Source organism: Leucopleurus acutus (assembly GCF_964270905.1).
Source record: "Leucopleurus acutus genome assembly, chromosome: 12".
Taxonomy (NCBI): domain Eukaryota; kingdom Metazoa; phylum Chordata; class Mammalia; order Artiodactyla; family Delphinidae; genus Leucopleurus; species Leucopleurus acutus.
Genome location: NC_139154.1, coordinates 15,460,851 through 15,479,420, shown reverse-complemented (window position 1 = coordinate 15,479,420; position 18,570 = coordinate 15,460,851). Strand labels below are relative to the sequence as shown.

Below are 18,570 nucleotides of genomic sequence, written 5' to 3'. Positions count from 1 at the left end.
TTATTGTTCCAAAAGACAATTCCACTACTGTCCCAATTGAAGTCACTTCAAGTTTCTCAATGAATTAATATAAATAGGATTTGACTTCTAAATTAAAAATTTTACTTTCTAATACAAACTGTTTCAAAGATACAGACCACTTTATTCAACACTACATATTGTCCTGGGTGACATTAAAGGGTGACAAGGAGCATTCTACATAATAATCTATAATTTATATCTTCCCATATATTTCTATTCCCTTCACAGACACATCTGAGAAATTCTATATACTTACTTCAAGTGTTGGGTTCCCTTGCTTAAATCTATGAGCAGTTCCCAGTATCGTGGGCCTTTAACTTTAATCTGCCAAGATAAATGTAAACAGTCAATCCAATGCTGGGAAAGTGCTAGTTTGATAAAATGAAACCCATGCTTCTCAGAGGAAATAAAAATAAAATGGGCTAGAAAGAGATACTGAGAGGTTAACAAGCCCCATTTCCAGACGGACATGTAAGTGAATCATGTTCTCAGGCCATCTCGGCCATCAGTAACGAGCCCCCAGTAAAGACCTTCTCTATTCCTCAGGACTATTCCTCCTGCGCTGCTTTCCCATTTCTTATAAAACACTGAGAAAGCGTAGGCTTTTATTTAGCTATCTTTAAATGCTATGCTGTTCCGGCTGAATTCACCCCTTGGATAAATCTCCCTATTCACATCCTGCTTACCTGCTTTAAAAGGTGGAGTTCTGGAAGAAGGGTAGGAGCCATCAGTTCTTCTTTGGTTTGTTCATACCACTGAGTGCCCTTTACAAATGTAAAGGAAGAGTCACAGCTCACCATATAGTCAGGGAGAAGTACAAAAAGAACATCGCTCTACACTTCCCCTTCCCTGCAGTTTGTAGGCAGACTGTCAAACGGCACAAAATCCTCTCTGATACCCAAGTCTGGAAGGGCTACTGTCTACAATCCTCTGCAGAGCTAGCACCACTTTCCAGCCCTCCGAGCCCCGCACTTCACCTGCCAGCAGTACTGAAGCTCTGCACTTGCGAGGCCTCTGGGTTTCTGCATGTTGTCTCCTCTGCTGGGAACGTGCCCGGTTTAGCTGGCAAATCTAAGCCCAGACACCGTGTCTACTATGACGGCCTTCCAACCCCCAGAGATGCTGGATGGGAGCACGTCTCCGCTCCCCCTGCATCCCACACAAACCTCCAATTATCACAATTTCCTTAAGGAGAATGACTATGTCATTTCAACTTTGTACCCCAGAGCCTAGCACAGTTTTGATATTCGGAAGGTACCTAACAATTTTCTGAAGGAAGGATACATGACTTGTAATCTGTCTGTACATCTAAATCAAAGATCTCTCATCACATATACAACCTTGGGCTTTAAAGCACTCTGCTAACAAATCTAAGAATCATTCTAATAGAATCCGTTTTTTAGAACACCGCTATCAGCTGCGTAAAGTTAACAAGGACATTTTCAAACTACAAGCTCTAAAGGTAAAAGAGCAGTTGATGGTCTCTAAAATATTACACCCATAGACTGCAAATGAGCCTCAATGGACTGGCAGAATGTACAAGAACTTTGGAAGCTTCAATTTTTACATGAGTTCAACTCACTATTGTCATCTTTTAAAGGACACCACTTTCAAAATATTTTGATTTGCAAAGATGGATGAGTGGCAATAAAATTACAAATCAACAACAGGGGGAGAGAGTTACCTTATAGGTCACTTCTAAGAGGGCATAGCAGGGCGTGTTTGTGTCCACATCCACGGGCACGAGAAGTCTCGGTTCTGCAGCCAGCACATACAGGTGCCGGAGAGCCTGGAGGTGATACCTGCTCAGAGAAAACACAGAAAGGTGGTAAAAAAAAAACAGGTGACGGCACATGAGCTCTACAATCTGCTGTGGTCTACGGGTTAAACCAAGTCAGAGCCAAGTGATACCTTCTCAGGACAGCAATCCTAAAGGAAGATGATGAGGTTCAATTAAAAAGTAATGGAGAAAAGATGTTAAAAAAAAAGTAATGGAGAAATTCTCTTTAAAAAATTATACACGTAACTCTTGACCCAAGAATTCTTTGAGTCTTCACAGTTAAGCGGTTTTATAGGGAAGTAAAAATTATCTAAACATGAAAATATTTAGTAATTAATTGATCACTTATAATGTTAGTTTTCAAATCCTTTTCTGCTCAACACAGGCATCTCCTTTTACCTTCTATGGGATCTACTTCTTTCTTTTTTTTTCTTAAGGTTTGGTAGGGAAAAGGGGGAAAGAAAGGATGCCAGTTTTCCTCAGACAGCAAAGCTCTTCTACATATACATCCCTATACACAAATACATACACACACACCCAGAACACAGTACACCAAAAATTAATGGGTGACATTAATGGGTAATATTTTTCTTGCTGTGTGTGTGCTTTTCTGAGTTTTCAAAAAAAGCTTTTTTTAACTTTAAAATTTATATTTTAGAATTTAAACACATACAAAGCTATTACATTTTAAGATCCCATAAAAGGATAAAACAAGACTTCAAATTTACTTTTCTTTGAGTTATATCAATTCCCTCCCTCTTCCCATGCAAACCTACCCACTCCTATAAATCTACCAGAAACAAAATCAATCAAGGCCAGAAAAAACTGATACATATCAGTTACATAAAGGTTCTTGTGCTTATCACCAAATTGCTTTGTTTAAAATAGCTGATACTCTGACCAGCAACATGAGGGCAGCTCTCCCTTGTACCCTAACCAATAGCTGACTTCAACAACTCAAAAAACCCTTCCCTGAACTGACAAATGATAGACCACCTGTCCGAGTTTTATTAATTTACCAACAATATTCTCATGCACCACCTATCACTAAATCATGGACTTCAGATGAGGCTACTTTTACAAACAGCTACCTTTCTGTCATTACTGTCTCTGCCTTGCGCTGCAGTTTTACACAGTGGCTCACTGCTTCAAGGAGTGCTCCCCCTCTTGAACCTTCTCTGGGCAGATCACTGGGGGTGCCTTCAGCTGAGCTCATGGAGCACCTTGGATGTCACTGGGATATAAGGAGCTATTTTCTTCCCTTCCTCCACAGAGATTGGCTAGGCCTGAAACTCATAGGGAAACGGAAGTGTTGGTGGTTCTTTCTGCAAGCCTTTCCCAAGGTCTTGGTCTTGGGGTCTGAAAGCACCTGGTCTTCTGAGGCCCTTGGCTCCTTCCTCTTGAGCTCAACTGGGGTTCTGCAGGTTCAAAGAAGGAAAAAGTGGACGCAGTAGACAAGCAAGATGTGATGAGGGAAGGAGACCTCCACCCACTCCAAGAGGGAAGACCACTTTCCAGAGTCAGGGCCAAGGGGCTGGTGGGGCTCAGGCCATCTCTCCACCACCCACAGTGCGCCGCCGAGGCCGTGGCCGGCTTAGGTGGGGTGGGCCAGGCGGTCCCGACCAGGGCAGGAGTGGCATCGGCCCAGAGAGGGCTTAGGGAGAGGTGCTGGGGGATTCTGGTCTTGAGCCCGCCACTGGCAGATAGGGGGCTGGGGACCGATAGATGCAGTGCCCTCAACAGCCCCGGACTGCTCAGCCTCTGACATGACAATCTTCAACTACAACTTCATGGGGGGTGATGAGGGCGGGGGGCTTTGCTGGGCGTGAGGAAGATGTCAGCAAAGCCCTCCTGCTTGGAATGAACGGAATCGAAGGCGGGGCCAAAGCCCCAGGGACTGAGGCGGGGGCGTAAAACGCCGGATGGCGGCGGGGTTGATGAGGGCTCCAGAAGAGGATCTGGGGCTGGTGGTGGGCTCTCCGGAGGGTTTGCAGACAGGGCAGATGGTTGGAATGGGGGTTCCAGGTCCCTTTGGCTTTGGCTGGTGGACCCAGCTCTTCTTGCTGGGACGATGAAGCAGGGAGTCTCACTGGCAAAGCCCTCCGCTGGGGGTCTGGAGCTGGCAATGTCCTCTAGCATCACCACCTGCGTGGGCTGGGGGGCCTGGTCCACCTTTTGTGAAGGGCCCTCCTCTGGGCCAGGCGTTGTCCTTGATCGCCGCCTCAGGGTGGAAGAGGGCCGACGGACACGGCTCAAGGGCTCTTGGCATAAGTGCAGTGGGTCGGAAGGCCTGCCCTATGGGGACCACGTGGCCTGCCTGCGTGGCGAGGCAGGTGGTTGGCTGCAGACAGAATCCTGACGTTTGCTGCGGTGCCGTGGGCTGGAGATCTCCTCTTGGGGCACCAGGGGCACCCTGTGGGCAGCCACGACATCTTCCAGGACCATGGCCAGGACCTGCCGAGGGGCTTTTTCCAAGGGCAAAGGGGCCCCGAGGGGCTGCAGATTTGGCTGTTTTGGGCTCCTGGCTCCCCATAATGCTCGAGCCAGGGGTTGGCGGATAGACAAAATGGGGTCTATCCATATAATGGGATATTATTTGGCCATAAAGGAAAGAATTATTTTTTCTTTTCTTTTTTTTTTTGCCATGCTGCACAGCTTGCAGGATCTTGGTTCCCCAACCAGGGACTGAACCCGAGCCCCAGCAGTGAAAGCACTAAGTCCTAACCACTAGACTGCCAAGGAATCCCCCTTTTTTTTTTTTTTTTTTTTTTTTTTTGTGGTACGCGGGCCTCTCACTGTTGTGGCCTATCCCGTTGCAGAGCGCAGGCTCCGGACGCGCAGGCTCAGCGGCCATGGCTCACGGGCCTAGCCGCTCCGCGGCATGTGGGATCTTCCCAGACCGGGGCACGAACCCGTGTCCCCTGCATCGGCAGGCGGACTCTCAACCACTGCGCCACCAGGGAAGCCCCCCCCCTTTTTTTAAACATATTGAAAACTTTAACATATGCAGAGCTTTTGTATTATCAGACTGCTTCTACATGTTTGAGGTTCTACTGCTCACTTCCACTTCTAAATTGTCTAATTCTTGGCTGCATTTTGCTTTTCTGTCCCTTCTTTGTCAATTATATAAAACTTCTCAGCATTCATGTAAAAGAGAGAAAAAACAGAATTCATATAGACATTGCCGCTAAATCAGACAAATTCCTCTCTTGGAACTAAACAATTTTGCCAAAACATATTCATCTTCTCTTAGCTGCTCTCTTTTGCATGATGAGTTTTTCCCTAAAGATAACCCTGTCTGGCCTACTTCTGGGTTTAGAGCAGTTGTTGCCTGGAGAATGGGAGAAGACTGATCAGTCATCAGATGCCCAAAGTTCTCTTCTGGTTTAATATTTTGTGAGAGAAACTTTTTAAAAGATTTACCCAGGGAGATAACTAAGTTGAAGAACAGGATAAAGCTAATTTGGAAACAAATCCACGGAGCCAAAACACAATCAATTTACCCGCTTAGAGAACTTAAGGAAGATCACGTGAGGAAAATCACTAGACTCACCGGTTGTCAGTGCTGTGAGCTGGGAAGTGCGGGTAAAGGGCACAGAGGAGAGCGGCAATGGAAGAGTTTGATGTGCTCAAAGAGTACCTGCAAAACAAATTCGGGAGGGACAGACGCTGTTAATCATACTGTGCAAACTTTCATGGCATTCTCGAGAATCAGGAAATTCGGGTAGTGTGGCAATGCACGCTGATAAAGCTAACCCTTGATCAATACAAATGCGTCAACGAACACTTGACTTTACAGTCAGTCCTTAAGGCACTCCAACACCATCTACTATTTAAAGCAGGAGTGACTATTCACAAATATTAAAATTTAAAACTTGAATTAGTGAGCAAAGTTTTAACCTAAAAGAGAACAGTAGTGAGGACCATGAGTGCAATTCTAGAGATTACAGATATTGAAAAAGTCAAGTGTAAAGTATGCTACCTTCTCCAGTTTTATATATACCTATTTATAGAAATATGCACCTTACTTCTAAACATACGAGGTTTCTTTACTGGGTATCTCAAACATTTTTTTCCATTCTGTAAAGCATAAGCATTTCCTTAGAATGCTAGACTAAATAAAACAGGCAAAAGCTACCACTAAAAATTTACAGTGAATGGATAAACAACTATTCCTTGAAAAACAGTTTTTTTTCTTATCGCTATGACAAACTTATTTTACAAAGGCCACATACTCTTAGTAAAGTAAAATCTTTTGAAATTTTCGTCCAATTATTTTACTGTTGCTCGAATTCAGCATGGCCAACAGGCAGATTTGTCTAAAGTTTTAGCTTTTCTTACAAATATTTTGAAATAAATATGGTTCAGAACATCACATAAAACCACTGTTGTCACTGTTCTATATACATATATCTTTTATTATACACATACACACATCCCTAAATCTCTTTCCTTATCTTTTTTAATAATTAGGGTATCAAGTAAGAATTTAGCATTTATCATACACACATATATTTAATGAAGAAGAGATTTCAAAATTTAAATATGGAAATATATCTATGTTGACATGTGCATTTCCACTTTACCATTCTAATAAAACCAAAATCCAAAGATAAACATTAGATATTAATGTTAGAAATGTTGAGATTAAGCATAAGGGTGTAACTATGCTATGAGAAATGTAAATGTTGTTACAGAGTACACATAAGCATTCAAAGATTAAAAAAGTCACTAGAAAAGCAGCAGCAGAATGGGAGAAAATCTACTCAGTATGAAAGAAGAACAAGTAGGGTCATGCAATGTGTGATGACAAAAGATGAGATTGAATAAAGATAAAATAAATGCAGGGGCTTACTTTGAAAGGAGATAAATTTTCAAAAATCAAAAAATAAGAATTTTCATAATATTTCCTTAACCACTCTTAATTTTAAACAATTAAAAGAAGAAACTTCTACAAAACCTGTCAAAAGGGAATGAATGCACACCTTTCTAATAATCTTTACTTTCTGTACTTCTGAAAAGGTGAGTTCCAATGTTTTAACTCAGTCTTAAGAGTGTAAAATAAACCTACTGACTTATAGGAAGTATGTCAGTTGTCCAAGGTCACATACTAAATAAATGAAAGGATACACCATACCCACAGATCGAGAGACTCAATGTTATAACAGATTTCAATTCCTCCAAACCAGTGGATAGACTCAATGCAACTCCGATCAATATTCTATCATGTTATTTAGTGTGGAAAAATCAAAAACAAATTCCATTATTTATATAAAATGCAAAGAGCCAAGAACAGAAAAACACATTTTTGAAGAAGAAATCTCAGTTTGGAGGATTTACTCTAACTGGATATCAAAACTTATTACAAAACTACAATACTTAAGACAAGTGTGGTACTGTGCAAGTACAGAAAAACAGACAATTGAACATTAACAGCCCAGAAATAAACATATGTATATGGACACTTAATTTATAACAAAAGTGGTACTACAGAATAGTACAGAAAGGATAAACTTTTTGATACCTGTAAGGTGTCAACTGGGGAAAAAAACACAGAAAAATCAGTTCCAGGTCAACTTTAAATCCAAATGTGAATGGAAAAGCTAAAAAACTTCTAGAAGATAAATAAGCAAATATCTTCATTTCTGGTGGATAAGAATGTATTTCATCAGAAGGACAAAGAAGTACAAACCATAAAAGAAAAATATTAATAATTCTGTTTGTCAAAAGACAACATTAAGAGAGTTAAAAGGCAAGCCACAGAGTAGGAGAAGATAACTACAACATACAAAACTGACAAAGGTCTTGGGATCATAATGATAAGCTAATATGGAATAGTCATATCAAAAGAAACAGAAAATAGGGACTTCCCTAGTGGCACAGTGGTTAAGAATCCGCCTGCCAATACAGGGGACACGGGTTTGAGCCCTGGTCTGGGGAGATCCCACATGCCGCGGAGCAACTAAGCTCATGTGCCACAACTACTAAGCCTGTGCTCTAGAGTCCGTGAGCCACAACTAGTGAGCCCACATGCCGCAGCTACTGAAGCCTGTGTGCCTAGAGCCCGTGCTCCGCAGCAAGAGAAGCCACCTCAGCGAGAAGCCCACACACCGCAACTGAAGAGTAGCCCCCGCTCGCCGCAACTAGAGAAAGCCCGTGTGCGCAGCAACGAAAACCCAACACAGCCAAAAATGAATGAATTAATTAATTAATTAATTTTTTAAAAAAGAAACAGAAAGTAGAACAGTGGTTGCCAGGGGGTGGGGGAAGGGGAAATGAAGTGTAGTTGTTTAAAGGGTATAGAGTTTCAGTTTTGAAAAATGAAAAAGTTTTGGAGATTGGTTGCACAACAATGTGAATATATCTAATACTACTGAACTGTACATTTAAAAATGGTTAAGATGGGAAATTTTATGTTATGTATATTATACCACAAATAAAATTTTTTAAATGAATAAACAATATGAAAATGGGTAGCAAGAGATTTGGACATCACAAGAGGAGACTTTTCAGTTGGCCATTAAAGATATAAAAAGGTGCCAAATACCATTATTCAGGAAAGTGGAAATTAAAACCTCAATGAGATACTACTACGTGCCGGCTAAAATTAGGAAGGCTAACAATAACAAGTGTTGACAGGATGGGGAGCAACTGGAACTTCATATGATGCTGATGAGTATATAAAGTGGTAAAACCACTCTGGTGTACTGATGGCATTATTTACTGAAATAGAACATACATATATACCCTATGACCCAGTTCTACTCATAGATCTATACATAACAAAATCACAAACATGTACAAGAACATTCATAACAGTCCCAAACTAGAAAACAAACATATCCATCACTAACAGAATAAATTAATAACTATGGTATAACCATACAGTTCAATTCAACAGCACTGAAACATGAATAAACCAATGCTACACGCAACATGGATGAATCTCAAACATAATGTTGAGCAAAAGAAATAAAGCACAAAAGGATACATAGTATATGATTTCATCTGAATTTCAAAAACAAGCAAAACCAGTCAAAGGTGTTAGAAAGCTACGTAGCGGTTATCTTTGGGCAGAAGTAAAGTAACAGTGAATTGGGAGGGACGGAGCAGGGTTGGAGATGGGTTGTCTCGGTTACATCTTGATCTACATAATATCAAACAGATTTTCATACTGTAGGTAGTTCATTGAGTCATGCTCCTATGATTTGCACACTTTTCTGTGTATGGATTTTTATTCAAAACAGATCATTAAAAGCCAAGTCTTATAAAGGGATGAGGTGGTCAGGAATGATAGATGCTGGAAAGAGAGCAAGAAAGTGGAAAACTAAGGCAATCTCATAGGATTTGGTGACTGAAAGTGTTCATGACCATTATGAGAAAGCAATTTAGTAGAAGAGTAAAGTCATTAATGAGTGGGAACAAGAGGTGATGCAATGAAGTACTGAGTATAGACTCTTCTGAGAAATGCAGTGATGCCAAGTGTGTTAGAGAGAGGATGGTAACTCTACTAAGTGGGGCATAAATTGGTGGTTAAACTATGAAAAAGCCCTTTTTAAGTGTAATAATGCCCTGAGATATGCTAATAGCTAGTCAGAATTGAAAATTTTCATGCATCTTCAAAATCAAAATAAGTCACTCTTTGAGATCTTGCTCATGAGATCTTTTCACTGAGGAAAAAATATATATATTCATTTACCTTCCTCCTCCCAAAAACAGAAGTCCAAGGGCCATGTGATGGGCTAAGTGGAAACCATAGTTCATTTCACCACCTGTTTTCATGTGCAAGAAGCGACAAAGCTGCAAAACCTTCAGGTTCCCCGAGCCAGCCATCACCATGGCGAGAGACAGCAGCACCACACTCAGGCAAGTCTCCAGGTTGTAAGGACCTGTCTGGAGACGCAGAAGATGACATACTATAACCGCTGTGCTACCTTTTCTTTATTATCAAAACTAAAGCAGCCAGCATTAGACTACAAATGTTCACAACGTTAAAAAATCTGAAAAAACAAATATTTTCCCTGATTATGAAATTTAAGTGCCATGTTGAAAATTCAGAAAATAAAGTATCAAAAGGAAATAACAATCACTCGGAATACTAACAGCTGTAAACATTTTGGCTTTCTTTTTCCCCAAATCTTTCCCTGTATCTATTTTGCTTTTAATGAAACTGAGATATTACTATACACAGTATTTTTAAGCTTTTTAATCTATTTTATTATGAGCAATCTTCACTCATAAAAAATTCTTACAGAACATGATTTTGATAGCTCCTCTATATAACCGTGTAGATACACCACAGTCCATTTTTTGACTGGTTTTAGATATTCTGATGTTTCCAATTTTCTAATATAAATAATGTTGATTAAATGTGTTGCTGCTTTTTTAACCAAGAAATAAAATCTTGCAGTCTTACTATCATCAGAGCAGCAATCCTCAAAACAACTGCATTTTTACTAAGTACTAATTTTTTCAAAAAGCAGTTACCATGATTCAGTACTGAGCATGGCACAAGGTATGACAATCCATGAAGGTTATGGCTTTTCTTATTTATTTTCTTGTCACAAGAATTAGATACCTTCAAGCATAGTCACATTCTCACCTAATATCCCAGAACTAAAATACAAAGATAAGCCAAAGCTTCAAATCTCCCATTCTAAATTCAAAAACTGTGCATATATTTGGCAACACATATGTAATCGAATTATCAGTGAATTTTCTTCAAGTTTAATTTTATTCCCAAGGAAAATCATCATAAAAAGACTTACTACAGAAGCATTAGGTGCGGACAAATAAGTCATAAAATCTTTTGCAAATTTATGCTGGAAAAACAAAAGAAAAAAATTAAGGTTAAAAGAAGCATACTAAGACTCTGTAAAAAAGAAAACAGAACACAGTAAACGAAGATACTTCTTACCAAACAGTTAAATGCTGATAAGTTTTCTGAGCCAGCAAATCGAAAACCCAGAGACAAACAAGCTCCTGCAATTATGTAGACATGTGCCTGCCTGAAAACAGATCACAAGAAATTTAAATACTGTCCTTGTCTTGCTTTAAAATTCATTATTACTATTATTTGGGGATACAAATAATAAATGTTCCTGTTCTCTAAATTATCAAGTTTATATTCTTCTGGGAATGCTCAACTGTGCCTCTACTCAATCAACTGGACAGATTTCCGTCCAGTTTTCTTCAGTGGAAGCACCATGCGGCTCTTGCTGATAAAGTCGGCCTCTTGCCTGCACTGTTTCATATGCAGCAAAAGAAGATAATTTTTAACAATCACTGCCAATTTTTTTTAATGGAAAGGATAAAAGAGGAATATGTACAAGTTAGAACTCAGACACCGTTTTTTGAGGGTAAGAACTCTATACTTCAGAGAGCCAAACGAAAAACAAACTTGTGAACATCTGGTAAATAATGGTTAAAAACATGGGGGATTCAGAATAATTACTCAAATCAAGGACAGTATTACTCCTACACAGTATATTCCAATTCATTTATCTGACAGATGCTAGAGTAGCTGATTTGTACTACATGTTTTAGGACTTACGACAAAGTTTCCAAATTCAAATCCTCTGAACACGGCAATTCGATTTCACTGAGAGAGATACTATTTTCTCTTATAATCTGTCAAGACAGAAGGCAAGAATATTTGGACATTAACATTCAAGTTACAAGTATTTAATAATTTGAAGAGCATATTGCTTATGGCCATATTTATATAAAATAAGCTTTACCAAACCATCTCATTCAAAGGCCTATATTTTAATCACATTGAATGCAATCCAATTTCAAATCTAAGATGGGCCAAATAACTGAATAGGACTGAACGAATATAAACTGGAGGACTTAAGTATATTCTGAATCAATAACAGAGTAATAATGTTTCATGCAAGTGAACTGAAATGCAAAGATGATGGCCACAGAGCAGAGCTGGGGCAGGAGTGAGGGGGAGCAGCAAGGAAAGTGGAAAAAAGCAGTTGCAGAGAACGCTAACCAGAGACATATATATCTTACTCGTGAATGTTTCTAGTATTAAGCCTACCTACCTACCAAAGGTGAGGTTAGTCACCAGATTAATTACCCAAGCTAAACTAAACTGTCAATATGTGAATCTGTAACTATTGTTTAGAAACACATCCCTTTCCTTTTAGTATAAGTGTGAACAAGAATTTATTTTTTAAAAAATATAGACAATATCTAACTTTAACAACCAAGAACTGATTTGATTCTCTTCACTTAAATACAAATAAAAAAGATAAAGCTATATATTCTCTAAACTTATGAATGCAAGTACATAGATGTAAAACTCTGAAGATTTATTCCTATAATTCTTCTTAGAAGACTGTTCAGGGGAGTAATATTTCAGGATGCTTTCCATAATAAATCAATAAGTATTCAGAAGTCGCTTATGATACACTCTTCCTATATACTGAATATCACCAGATCAAAAAACTTGAAATACCTTGTCTCTTTGATAATCTCAGTGAGGTAAGCAACTATGTTGGCTGTGTAATATAGGCTGATAACTACTTCCATCTTTCTTCCTTCCTCTTGTCTTTATTTTCAATTTTGGATGTATTTACTCAGAAATTGAGCGACATTCTGAAAAACTGATATAACTCCAAAGTGAGTAATTAATATATTCATGGATAACCTGATTATAACATTCATATAAATTAGCAATATCATACAGGAATGGAATATTTCTATTTTGACAGCAGACATTTACAAGCTCCTCAAAAGAGCATATAGCCTGGAGCTTGAAGGCCTAAGTTCTAATCCCAGCAGGGCCACACACGAGCCCTAGGACCACATCTGTAAAATGAGCAAAAATAGACTTCCTACCTTCTAGGTGTCTCTGAGAATTAGAGGACTTAACCGACTCAAAGTTCTTAAAATTAATGCTTGGCACATATGCTTTGCAAGTGTTAGCTCCATTATTATCATCATTATAGATCTGCACCATTGCTATCACAAGACCACACTTGATCATAACCACTTTAAAACATCACTAAAAACTTGGGTTATAAATAACTGTGGGGGGACTTCCCTGGTGGCAGAGTGGTTAAGAATCCGCCTGCCAATGCAGGGGACACGGGTTCGAGCCCTGGTCCGGGAAGATCCCACATGCCGCAGAGCAACTAAGCCAATGCGCCACAACTACTGAGCCTGCGTGCCACAACTACTGAAGCCTGTGAGCCTAGACCCGTGCTCCACCACAAGAGAAGCCACAGCAATGAGAAGCCTGTGCACTGCAACGAGAAGGGGCGGATAGGGAGGGTGGGAGGGAGACACAAGAGGGAGGAGATATGGGGATGTATGTATATGTATAGCTGATTCACTTTGTTACACGGCAGAAACTAACACACCACTGTAAAGCAATTCTACTCCGATAAAGATGTTAAAAAAAAAAAAAATGAGCCCCCCACTCGCTGCAACTAGAGAAAGCCCATGCGCAGCAATGAAGACCCAAAGCAGCCAAAAAACTTTTTTTAATAAATAAATAAATTTATATATAAAAGAAGAAAGCATGCAGTCCAATTATGTCATAAAATAATCCTGTTTTAAATAAATACACAGCTGTGGGGGTGGGGAGCACACTTCAACCCAGTCCTTGTAACCTTTTCCATGGTCTCCTAAAGTTTAAAAAATAGCAAGAAATATAAGGAGTAATCAAAGGGAAACATGTAATCACTTAAAGGCAGGTTGAGGCACACAGGAAACGAACAAGAAAAGACCACCAAACTTGTACAGAGTCTCATACAGAAACCTCAAGTTCTGAAGTCCTAACAGCTAGTTTCAGTTTTGCCCCACCTCTTACTAGCTGGATGGTTTTGGACCAGTCTGTCCTCTTTCAATGTAACAGTGATATACTGAACTCTAGCTACTGTGCGCGAGTCGCTAGGAATGAAAGATGGAAAAGACACGGTAGCTGGCCTTGAGAAGTTCATGGTCTAATAGATACACAAACAGATAATCGAAAGTAGTACATCGTGCCTACCCATACAATGGGGGCAATACTTGAACAATTTATAGCACAACACCACAAAAAAGAAAAACATTAGGCTGTAGAGGAAAGCTTTTTATGAAGGAAAACGTGCTATGAAGATGCTAGTTATTGTATTTGACACATGCCTTAAATTCAAACAAATAAGCAGTTTACAAAGTGACCTTTTTAATCCCACCTTTGATGCTAAGTTGCTCCCTACAAGGGACCCTGCTACAGAATCAATGAGATGAGTGGGCGAGAACTAGGAGAAAGTGGAGAGTGACAGGCAATATCAACCAACAGAACTGTGAACTTATTATATGTCCTACTGTGTATCCCTGATGTAATAAAGACCAAATTTAAAATTATTAAGTCTGAAGTAAAATAAGTATCAGAGAGATAACTTTGTATTAAAAGTCCAAGAGACTTCCCTGGTGGTCCAGTGGTTAAGACTCCATGCTCCCAATGCAGGGGGCCCGGGTTCAATCCCTGGTCAGGTAACTAGATCCCGCATGTCGCAACTAAGAGCCCACATGCCACAATTAAAGATTCCACATGCTGCAACAAAGATCCCACGTTCCACAACTAAGACCCAGCACAGCCAAATAAATAAATAAATATTTTTTTTAAAGTCCAAAGACTACAGTTCCACAAAAGTTTAAAGAAAGAACTGACATGAATTTTCACCTTCCATTTGAGAATACAGTTACTTGTGTACATGTTTAACTTCACTTTGTAAACAAAATTTAGTAAAATAAAGTTTTCTCGAAGGCAGTCTACATGTCAGATGCATCTTAAATGCAGCATAGAATTTAATATGGTGTCTTGCATTTGCAAAGGTTCAACAAACATATGCTGAATGAAGAAAAAGTATGTTTTCATCCTACAGTGTACATTTACTTTCCAAAAGGAACTGATACCTCTGACATCTAAATGTGCTGGGAGTTAAATGTCTTCCTGACCCGTGAACCATGTGTGATCAGGGCAGACTCAGCCTCCAGAGGATAAAAGAACTGAACTAAAATTAGAACCGGCAGACAAGAGACAGGGTTTGACATTTGATTACAAGTAAATTAACTGCCTGCTTTAAAACAAAATGTATTTGTGTGTGTACACAAATACACACACAGAGATATGTATGTATGTACATATGTATCAACACTCTTTAGAGGAATACAACAGAAACTAGAGTCTTCAAAGACAACATGCACAATGTCCCAGATACAAATCAAAATTACTTAACATAAGAACAAGAAATGCAACATATTCTCAGGAGAAAAGACCATGGAAAACAATCCTGAAATGACCACACTGTTGGCATTATAAGAGAAGGATTTTAAAGCAGTTCTTCTAACTAGAAGGACAGTATGCCCATAATGAGTGAAAACACAGAAAATCTCATCCAAAAAAGTAGAAATTATTTTTAAAAAAAGGAAAAACTAAAAAGTACAGTAAATATAATTTTAAAATTCACTTCATGTACTTAATAGGAAAATAAAATGCCTGAAGAGTGAATGAACAGAAAGATAAATCAATAGAAACTTGCAATCTGTAGAAAAGACAGAAAAAGAATAAAAGACCAGTCATCTCATATATACACTACCAAATGTAAAACAGGTAGCTAGTGGGAAGCAGCGCATAGCACAGGGAGATCAGCTCAGTGCTTTGTGACCACCTAGAGGGGTGGGATAGGGAGAGTGGGAGGGAGACGCAAGAGGGAAGAGATATGGAGATATATGTATATGTATAACTGATTCACTTTGTTATAAAGCAGAAACTAACACACCATTGTAAAGCAGTTATACTCCAATAAAGATGTTAAAAAAAAAAAAAAGACCAGTCATCTAATTTTTGACAAAGGAGGCACAGGAATACAATAAGGAGAAGGTGTTTTTAACAAACAGTGTTGCCACAACTAAATATCTATATTTTTTTAAATGAAAACCTTAACCCTTATCCTTGTACCATAAACAAAATTACTTTGACATGAATTACGTAATTATACATAAAAGCTAAAACAGCAGGGCCTTTAGAAAAAAATAAATCTTCAGGCTAGGCAAATATTTTTTCCATACAACACAAAAAACAACCATAAAATTGAAAGTTGATAAATTAGACATTATCACATTTTTTAAATTTTCTACTCATCAAAAATAGTACTAAGAAAATGAATGGGCAAGTCAGATTAAGAGGGATATTTGCAAAACATTTATCTGACAAAGGATAGCTTTCCAGAATATATAAAAAATTCTAGCATCTCAGTAATAAAAAGATAAACAATACAAAAATTTTTTTAATGGGCAAAAGATATAAATAGACATTTCATTAAAAAAAGATATATGAAGAAGCAATAAGCAAATGAAAACGTTCTCAACATGCAAATTGAAACTATAATAAGGTATCATTACATATTGACCAGCAGAGCTAAAATTAAAAAGACTAACATCACCAAATACTGGCAAGATGTAGCAGCCGCAGGACATGCAACAGCCAGCGTTCTCATACACTGTTGGTCCAAGAGTAAAATGGTGCAACGTCTTTGGAAAAACGTTTACCAGTCCTTATAAAACTAAACATACTGCTACTCTATGCCTCAGTAATTCCAATACTAAGTATTTACTCAAGAGACACTAAAACATAAATCCACACGTATATCTGCATAAGAATATTTATGGTACCAAAACCTGGAATGAACCCAGGCATCCAACAAAAGAGAATGAAAAAAGAAACTGTGGTATATTCATACAATGGGATACTACTTAACAATAAAAAGGTTGAACTACTCATATACTCAATGGTGTCTCAAAATCATGCTGAGTGAAAGAAGTCTTATACAAAAGGGTATACATTGTGATTCCATTAATATTAAGTTCTGTATCGGGCAAAGTAATATATTTTGGGGAAAAAAATCAGAAAATTGGTTGTCTTGGGGATGGGGAGTAAGTGCACAGACTGAGTGGGAAGGGAACTTCTGGCCATTTTGATAAAGGTTTGTTTCCATGAATTTATACATTAGTTGAATCCTATCAAATAGTATAATTAAAATTTGTGCAGTACATTATATACAAATTTTACCTTAAAAGGAAAAGAAAAGAGGTAAATATTGAATTCTAGTTAATAACACACATGCTGAAGTACTTAGGGAAAAGTGTATGATTATCTGTAACTAACTTTGAAACTGATCAAAAAATAATGGGTTGGATAGAGGAAGAGATAAATGGATAGATATGTGATTAAACAAGTTTATACAGTAAAATATTAATTGTAGAATCTAACTGGTTGTATGGGTGTTTGTATAAAGTTCTTTCAGCCTTTATTTTGAAATTTTCTCATTAAAACATTGGAGGGAGCACTCTAGCATTCTGAAGGATAAACAGATTTATTTTCTAAATAAAAAGGTACTGAGGACATGGACAATTAAAGGGCAATATTTAGTTACAATACTTACAATATTTGATTTGGAGTTTTTACAAAAGAGTCTGTTTATTTTTAACTATTTGGCTTATTGCGTAAACATGCCATAAAGTAATTAAAACAACTTCTTACATACAAGGTAAAAAATTGTCACAAAGTATAACAGTACTTTAGATAAATGTATCCTTGTTTAGGATAAAAATGTCAAAAATACTTTTTTAGAGTTCTTTGATACATTTAATTTTTAAAAATCAGCATTTCTAGTGCTCTGTAACCGAAAAAGGAAGGCTGTGGTCTGTGCTCAGCATACAATCTTAAAATGACAGTTCCTACGTTTTCAAGAAATACAGTAATCATAACCATCACTATTGCCTTCAAAAGAAAAAGTATTTTATAGGTTTTAGAAAATCCCACAGGAAATCATAATTTTATGTGATTAAAGATATAATAATATTTATTATACATACGTACTTGAGGAACGTTGCTATCAACCCACTTGGAATTTGGTAAAATATCATCCCACAAAATCAGGCATCGAGCAAGCGTCTTAAAAAATGCAATACAGAACAATTAATTACAGCAGGCAAAGTTCACAGATTTTGTAACAATGATAATACTGTTAATAGAACAATTTAAGAATTAGTTCCCAACTGATGAAAATTTTGAAAAACAAAGTATATAGTATCAACCTAAGCCACTCATTAAAATAAACAGAAGATTTACATTTATCTCAAAAAATCTCAAATTGACTTGATCATCACTGAAGTTTGGAGAAGTTGGAGAGAAGTTTTTAAAACTTGCTCCATAGAAGAAAAATCATAAAGAAAAGAATCATACATAGATCTGTCTACATAATTTAAAGCCTTTCATATGCTAAAAGCATAAACATTGTAGAAAATGGAAAATCTGAATCAAATTTATGTCAAACAGTTACTGTAACTAATTATACCCTTAATAGTATTATTGCATTCTTAATAATAATGAAAGAATGTAAAATAAAGTAGTAATGAAGCCCCAGTGTCTTGTTACTTATTAGGAAGTTTTGAATAATAATGTGAAACGTTAAAATGTCACTCCAAGTATTATATATCAAGGTGGTTGTCTTTCCTGGCAATTCCTACAGTTATATTTGGGAAATTTCAAAAGAACACTACCAATTATATATACACATGATGGATTAACAGTAAAGCTCCCTCGTGGAGACATTTTATAGACTCCTCATGTTAACAGAAATTAAAAATTGCCAAGTACCATACCCTAAGTAAGAGAAATTCTGGCTTCACAAAGTCCAGCAAATACATGGTGTCGGGAGCTCGGAGCCAATCTGCAATGGATCTGTTGGTGGTGGATACCAACAAGC

The 18,570-nt window shown here is 37.9% G+C and overlaps 1 protein-coding gene and 1 pseudogene across 2 annotated transcripts in view; both read right to left on the bottom strand.

Annotated features, from left to right (window-relative positions):
- The window catches only part of ANAPC1 (anaphase promoting complex subunit 1), a 102,579-nt gene that overhangs the window by 17,561 nt on the left and 66,448 nt on the right, over positions 1 to 18,570 (bottom strand). Inside the window, exons 33-42 of the mRNA XM_082851585.1 lie at positions 18,467 to 18,545; positions 17,682 to 17,756; positions 11,355 to 11,431; positions 10,719 to 10,809; positions 10,570 to 10,623; positions 9,501 to 9,694; positions 5,355 to 5,441; positions 1,706 to 1,823; positions 708 to 785; positions 278 to 345 (exon numbers count right to left, since the gene is read on the bottom strand). Coding sequence (XP_082707711.1) covers positions 278 to 345; positions 708 to 785; positions 1,706 to 1,823; positions 5,355 to 5,441; positions 9,501 to 9,694; positions 10,570 to 10,623; positions 10,719 to 10,809; positions 11,355 to 11,431; positions 17,682 to 17,756; positions 18,467 to 18,545 — 921 coding nt within the window. The remainder of the gene's footprint in view (positions 1 to 277; positions 346 to 707; positions 786 to 1,705; positions 1,824 to 5,354; positions 5,442 to 9,500; positions 9,695 to 10,569; positions 10,624 to 10,718; positions 10,810 to 11,354; positions 11,432 to 17,681; positions 17,757 to 18,466; positions 18,546 to 18,570) is intronic.
- On the bottom strand, positions 3,051 to 4,387 carry LOC309970139 (proline-rich protein 14-like; annotated as a pseudogene). Its single transcript has one exon. The product of its transcript is annotated as a proline-rich protein 14-like (transcript).